Below are 7,667 nucleotides of genomic sequence, written 5' to 3'. Positions count from 1 at the left end.
CACACACACACACACACACACACACACACACACACACACACACACACACACTATTTTGATAAGTAATGTGAATTAGATACACAATAATTATAAGTTGTATTTCCTGATGATTATTATTTATTGTTGTGATAATTACGTCATCTTTGTATGTGATGGCTGACAGATTCTGTTATTATTTCACCCACCCTCCAAGACCTGCCCACTTTTAATGAAGCACTTCTATGATGTGTGCTGCTATCGTGAATGAACTTTATCACACTACGTCTGGTAACTTTCTTGCTGCTACGTAATGGTGTGACCCTTTGAACTGCTCCAGCTTAAATGTGTGACCTTTGAACTGCGATTGCTTTTAAACTATGACCTTTGAACTGGCCTCTTTTAATCTTATCTTAATGACTGCTAAAGTGAACTTAAAGTAGACCAGACATTGTGGGTCTCGGCGGTGGGCGCGATGCATCTCTCAAAGCCCCGCCCACCTCCCACCTCAGTGCACATTGCGCCCGCCCCGTCAGTCAGTCAGTAGGCCCCGCCCCCTTCTCTCTCTTCTTTGACCACGCCCACAACCCGCCCCTCTCTCTTTGGCCACACCCACAGCCCCCTGTCTCTCTATTTGACAACGCCCACAGCCCCGCCCCCTCTCTTTGACCACGCCCACAGCCCCGCCCCCCGTGCTAGTTCTCCTCCCACCTCGTGCCTCCATCTGTTTGCCCTTGTTTCTTTCCAGTAATTCTTCTGGACACTCGGCCGATCCTCCGCAGAAGAAAAAAAATCATATAAAGAAACCCCTAAACGCTTTTATGTTATTTATGAAAGAACAGCGGCCCAAAGTGATCGCGGAGTGCACGCTCCGAGAATCCTCGGCCATCAACCAAATTTTAGGCCGTAGGGTAAGTCAGTGCTCAGTGCTCGGAGATGATGAGATCAGAGCTCAGCAGAGCCCCGCCTCTCGGCGGAAAAAAACAACTCACGCATTCGCTGGCGACAACACTTTTTTCTTCTTTTTTCTTTTTTGGTTGTTTTTTTAAAAAATCATTTTTGTTTTGTTTTTTTTGTTTTGTTTTTTTGTTTTTTGTTTTGGGGCTTTTATTTTGTTTCCCCTCTTTGAATCGACTCACTCCGCCCTCCCTCCCTCATTTCACCCCTCCCCAACCAACACCTTCCCCTTGGTCCAAATTTCTTGGAAGGTGGAGGGTTCGGAATTGAAACGCCATCCCCCCCCCCACCCCAGCCCTCACCCATCCCCTTATTTCCCTGCGAATCTGTTTTCCCCTCGGCCTTCCTCTCTCTCTCAGTCCACCAACTTCCCGCCCCCCTCCTGAAAAAAAGATTTAAAAAAACCAAGCTGAACTAGAATCTAATAGTGTGATTATCTTTGAGTATGTGGTTATCACCCTCCGCCAATTTGTGTGTGTTTCTCTGGTCCTTTTCGCAGGCAGCTAAACTCCTCTCAGGGCGATGAAAACTCTAGTTGTAAAAGCTCGCAGCACGCTGGTGGCTCCGGCGAGGAGACGAGAAAAAAGCCTTATGTAAAGAAACCCCTAAACGCCTTTATGTTATTTATGAAAGAAATGAGACCCAAAGTTATCTCAGAGTGTACGCTGAAGGAGTCGGCCGCCATTAACCAGATACTGGGCCGCAGGGTGAGTAGATGTCCGACAGACATACAGATAGAGCTAGAAACACGTTGGTAATGATAGGTAGACCACACTGATTTCTCCTAGTCACTCGCCATGGGGGGAGGGAGGCGTTCTCTATTCTATTCAGGATGGGGTTGGGGGGGGGGGGTAGGATTTGTGGTGTTCGTCTGTGTACACTTCTCAACTTGTGTCCTTAGCAGTACCCACCTTTTGATGATGTCATCGCCATATTTCTGGGCAGGGTAGCTGGGTAGAGTCGCCAGCTGGGAAAAGGGGAGGTGTAATGTCTCAATTGTCCCAAGTAAATTAATTTCAGCGTTGTAGGAAGGGACTAGAGTGGATAGTGTAAGGATAAATTATGCTGTTTGGCAGGCAGCGCAAATATTTCCCTGGACCCCTGCTAGAGATGGAGCAGACCTACTCTTTTTAGATTTCTCTCCAATATTTAGAATATAGAACAGGGGTGACTTTTTCTTATGGCCTGCCACATTGACACAGTAGTCTCCAGTGTAATGTGTCCTGTCAGTTTGCTGTGATTTGCTGGGTTGTCTCTGCCAAAAGAAGAATGGGGTTCGAAGAAGCTTGGAATAAACACTCTCCACAAAGAGACCGAAACAGAAAGGAAAGGGGGAACATATTGTAAAGGAAAAAGAAACAATTGGTAAAGGGGAAAATATTTGATTACAGAAAGACTAGTGTTAGTGAGAACATGTAACAACTGAATTCATGTCGTAAAGTATGAGACATTGTCCCAGGCTACGTGTTCTGATCGAATTCCCCTGAAGACATTTTGGACAAACTTTCCGTAGCTCTTACTTAGACAGCCTCGGTTCTTCCCCTTTCTTTCCTGTGTGGAGTTCCGGTTTGTTGGTATTGGAGTCTGATAAACATCATGCTCAAGGATAATCCAGACATTTATTGTTGTAAGAACCGCTTTACGTTCTTGCCTCTCCAACTTTCATCTTAAGTTTTTTTGGGCGGGAAATAAATAAACGGCTTTTTAAAAAAATCCCTGGGTCTTTTTTTCTTTTGCTTTTGTTGCTAGTGGTAGAAAAAACGTCGTCGTTTTGTTTTTTCTTGTGTGAAGATTTTTACAATAATTTTTGTAGTGCGTTTTTTATATGATAAATTTGTTTAGTATTTGTTTGTTGAAATGTTTACGGTTTGAGGGGAATTGTGTAAAGATGTTTGTAGGTTTTCAGAACTTGGGGAAGCCTAGATCTGCAGAACCATCACAGGGAGTGAACGTTCAGATTTCAACGGGATATTTCTTTGTTTGAGAGAGGGGGGGGTAATTGATTAATTGATTATCTTTTAAAAAGAGACCATTATTGTTCCTATAAGGTTTACAATATAAATGTTAAATTCAGGAGGGGGGGGGGGGGGTCCAAACCATTGGTCTGTCGCTATGACAGTTTTGTTGAACATGAACATTATATTTAAAGTTTTTAAGAATTATTCCATGAACTACAGTCACTAAAATCTGGGATTTAATTATTTTTTAAAATATAAAGTTTAGTTAAGGGTATGTATGAGTTTACTTAAGACAGATATTGTATAATAGATTTGTTTTTGTTGATGATTTATTTACATGGTATTGTCGTAATTTCTTCCATTTTATTACATTGTTTAGAACATTAATTGATACTTGCGTAGTATTTGTAGGTTTTGTACTGACATTTTGTTTAATAATTTAATAAGTAGAACAGAAAAGTGATTTGTGGTCACATGAAAGAAACACTCTTGAGTGTGATTGCCAGAATAAGAAATTGTTTGATACATGCAAATATTCTATTGTTTTCCATTAAGTGGCTCAGTTCATAATGTAAATGTATGATGTGTCATATGACTTTGTCATATTCAAGTACCAAGTAATTCTTTAGCGTAAAGAGTTCTTGCAAGTATTTAATTCTATTTTCCATTCAATTTATCATTCTGCTAAAATTCGTGCTTTTCCTTAAAGGCTAGGTAATACTGATTTCCTACAATATGTTAGTCGTAGATCCTGTAGTGGTGAATGTGAAAAGTGTGTCGTTTGGAGTTTATTTGACTGACCTGGATTTTGTTGTCTCCCCTCCCCCTCTCCCCCCTTTGACCCTTGTATTCCCCCATCATTCTCCCCATCCTACTCAACCCTTCACCACCACCCCCTCAACCCCCTCCCCCTCATATCCCCTATCATCCTCCCTACCCCTCCCCCACCCCAAATCATCTTCCTCATCCCTATCATCCTCCCCACCCCTCACCCATCCCCACCCCCTAAAATCATCATCCCCACCCACTCCCCCCCCCATCCCTAAAATCCTCCCCCCACCCCCAACCCATTCCCCATTCCCATCCCCCCACCCCCATGTCCCCAGTGGCACGCCCTGGACCGGTCAGAACAAGCCAAGTACTACGAGATGGCCCGCAAGGAGAAGGAGCTCCACTTACAGCTCTACCCCGGCTGGAGCGCCCGTGACAACTACGCCGCACACCAGAAGAAGAAGAAACGGAAAAAAGACGGGCCCGGAGGAGGAGGAGGGGGCGGGCCCGGCGGAGGAATGATGGGAATGGGCGGTCCTCCAGGAGGCGTGCCAATGGGCGGGGCGAGTGGGCGTGGCTCGGTGGGTCCAGTAGGCAGCATGTGTCCGGACGTGGAGAATAAGCCAGGTAGGTGGATTGTTCTCTTTTTTGGGTGGATGGGTGGGGAGAGGGGGGGGGGACGTTATGGGGTGTGGAGACTAGCAGGTGCTGGATAGACTGATGGATGGGGTGCACGAGTGACAGATGGAACATGACAGATAAACTGTCAAGGTCATCCTAGTTACATCATGATATCTGAATTAAATATAGAATATGTACAATGAATTTAAGCATTCAGTTTCCCCCGTACCGGAATTATCTAATTATGTGGTTGTAAGGACTTACCTTTCCAGCTACACCTTCAAACTCCATTAATTGTTAACTCTGCCCTTTTAAAAAAAAATTTGGTTCCATAGGTTTCAGAAAGTTATTATAAATGCTTGCAGGTTTAATCCTGGTCCAGAGCTTTGTTTCTCTTGATAGCTGTGTTTGTCGGTTGTTTCTCTGGTTGACTGTCTGTGTTTTGTCTGTGTGTTCAGGTGAATGTCCCAATGAGAAGAAGTGCCGGGCGAGGTACGGGATGGAGCAGCAGTCCAGATGGTGCAAACCCTGCAGGTACACACGCTCATGTTGTTCTGTGTAGTCACCAGGTCAAGGGGAGGGGTGTGCTCACTGTCAGCGCAACAACACCTAAACACTTAAATCATGTTGTTACACTGGGCTCAATCCACCTTTTCGCGACCTCAGAGCTTTCTTGTCATATCTCCAATTTTTTAAACAGTGAACATGTGACTTCTTCTTAAGCTCACTCTTTGTTATGAACTGTTTTCACTGTTATTAAAAATGGAGATATGACAAGAAAGCACTGAGGTCCTGATTTTTATAATGGAGAAAAAAAAATGTGGTTAACTTAGTATGAGATTAGTAGGCCTGACAATGGTGTTTCCTTACCTCCCCTTGACACGAATGTTACTTTTATGATTTGTCTTACTACTGATCCAAACTCTTTCCACAGAGCCTCGCCGATAAACATTTTTTTTCTCTCTTTCTCTTTGCCTCACTCTCTCCCATTTTCTCTGCCTCTCTATCTCACTTTCTCTCTACCTCATTATCTTTTTTTTTTTTATCTCTGCCTCACTGTCTCTCTTTCTCTCTGCCTCACTATCATTCAGTATCTGTAAGATTGTCACTCCATGCAAGTTTACATAGAAAGCAGCTTTCTAAAACACATTTTGTTTTTCCTTTTGTAGTTTTGAAATAACGTACCATACACTCTTAAATCATGCGCCTTTTCGCCCCCAAATTCCTAACATTTTCATCACATTTTTTTTCCAATCTTTGTACTAAAAGAAAGATGAATAAATAAAAACTGTTTTTGAAGAAGGGAAGGATGATAAATTAGATAGGTTTTTGTGGCATGTTTCAGTGAGAAATTTAAGTCTGTAAAGTTCACACAGATTAAATTAGATAGGTTTTTGTGGCATGTTTCAGTGAGAAATTTAAGTCTGTAAAGTTCACACAGATGGGTACAATATTGAACACAAAGTCAAAGCAAATATTTGTACGTTTGTTTCTTTGCTAAGTCAGGAGGGTAATACAGGGGCTGTCTCGACCGTGCTGTGAAGGTCGTTAGCGAGCGTTAGGTCATGCCTTATTGGTGTGTGTGTAACAGTGGTAGTTTTTGTGTGTGTGTGACTGAGTAACGAGCTGAAGCTCACATATTGGGGGGCTTTGATGTCTCGAACGTCTGTTGTCCTGTGGGTATGAAGTAGGTCTGATAGCTTTGGTAGTTCTTGAAGATAAGTGATAAAAGATTAAAATTTTACAGGGATTTAGCAAGCAGATTTTGGTAGTTCCTGTAGATAAGTGATAAATGATTGTAATGTTAGAGAGATTTGGGTTATACTTGTAGATAAATGATACATGATTGTAATATTAGGTGGTAGTTCTTGTAGATAAATGATACATGATTGTAATATTAGGTGGTAGTTCTTTCAGATAGTGATACGGGATTGTAGTATTAGGTGGTAGTTCTTTCAGATAGTGATATGTGATTGTAGTATTAGGTGGTAGTTCTTTCAGATAGTGATACGTGATTGTAGTATTAGGTGGTAGTTTTTTCAGATAGTGATACGTGATTGTAGTATTAGGTGGTAGTTCTTTCAGATAGTGATACGTGATTGTAGTATTAGGTGGTAGTTCTTTCAGATAGTGAAACGTGATTGTAGTATTAGGTGGTAGTTCTTTCAGATGGTGATACGTGATTGTAGTATTAGGTGGTAGTTCTTTCAGATAGTCATACGTGATGGTAGTATTAGGTGGTAGTTCTTTCAGATAGTCATACGTGATTGTAGTATTAGGTGGATTTAGCAAGCAGATTTGGGTAGTTCCGGTAGATGGAGGGATAAATGGTTGTAATATTAGAGGGATGTAGCAAACATGTTTGAGTCTTTGACCAGGTCACACAACTGTTATATTATATGTACTTGCGAAGCTTTTGACATTTTGTCTCCAGTGGGTGGTTGGAGGGTGTACTTCATCCCTGTGTCTTTTGGTCTCTTCTCTTTCCTTCCTCTAGTGTAGCTGCCAATAACAACAGTGCACTACCAACACATTTTTTGACAGCTTATAATCTAGTTTGTTTGTTTATTTTTTATTTTAAAAATTTTTTTTGTTTAGTTATTAAACTCAGTCAATTCACATGCAAAAATTTGAACTTGTATGTATTATTATTATAGCCGCTCCCATCTTTTTCACAACAACGGACAATTCGCTTCCTAGGCTTCGCAGTCTAAAACAGGCTGATAAAGCTGTATTAATTGCCCTGTAGCATTTGTTCTTGTGCCGTGAGTGAGTGAGTGAGTGGTGGGCCAGCACCAGCGCCTGCTTTGCCACAGTACACAGTGTGATGTGATGTGATTGGCTGCAGAGTTTGGGGTTGTTGTTTTTTTGTCAGTGATATTTGACGAAGTTTTTTATGCAGACGAGGCGTTAAAGTCTGACTTTGTTTTGAATTATCCTCTTTTTTTTTTTTCGTTTTGATCAGATTTGTATACCTTTGCATTGTATACCTTTTCTTGGTTTAGTTGTTTGTGTGTGTGAGGCTGTTTTGTCTCCTGCTTCTTCTTTGATTGTGTTGTAGCCTAAGATTGCAAATGTATGCCTAGCAAGGCTGAAGCAAGCAGAGTTCTCGTAGGCTTGTCGATGATGCCTTCTTCAGTTTTCTCTGACTCTGTCTCAGTCTCTGTCTCCTTCCTCCCTCCCTCCTCAAAGAAAGGTTTTTTCTTGTAGATGAGTTAGCGGATGTACCTGTACCGTACTGATTTTGTGTTGGTACGGGTGTGTGGTTGTTCTCATTTCTTTTTTTCCCTGTGGTTTCATCAGTCACAAGTAAGGGCTGTGTTATGAAGAAACAAGTCTCTCTTCTCTCTCTCTCTCTCTTTCTCCCTCTCTCTCCCTCCCCCC

At 42.1% G+C, this 7,667-nt stretch overlaps 1 protein-coding gene across 1 annotated transcript in view; it reads left to right on the top strand.

The window, feature by feature from the left end:
• LOC101857184 (transcription factor 7-like 2) overlaps window positions 1-7,667 on the top strand; it is a gene marked incomplete at both ends in the record, with an annotated part of 19,241 nt that overhangs the window by 4,174 nt on the left and 7,400 nt on the right. The window contains 3 exon segments of the mRNA XM_035969513.1: window positions 1,433-1,640; window positions 3,998-4,289; window positions 4,742-4,817. Of these exon segments, the coding sequence (XP_035825406.1) occupies window positions 1,433-1,640; window positions 3,998-4,289; window positions 4,742-4,817 (576 nt within the window).

The sequence above is a fragment of the Aplysia californica genome, unplaced genomic scaffold (genome assembly GCF_000002075.1).
Source record: "Aplysia californica isolate F4 #8 unplaced genomic scaffold, AplCal3.0 scaffold00151, whole genome shotgun sequence".
Lineage (NCBI taxonomy): Eukaryota > Metazoa > Mollusca > Gastropoda > Aplysiida > Aplysiidae > Aplysia > Aplysia californica.
Note: the sequence above shows the minus strand (reverse complement) of the source record. Positions and strands in the feature narration are given on the sequence as shown.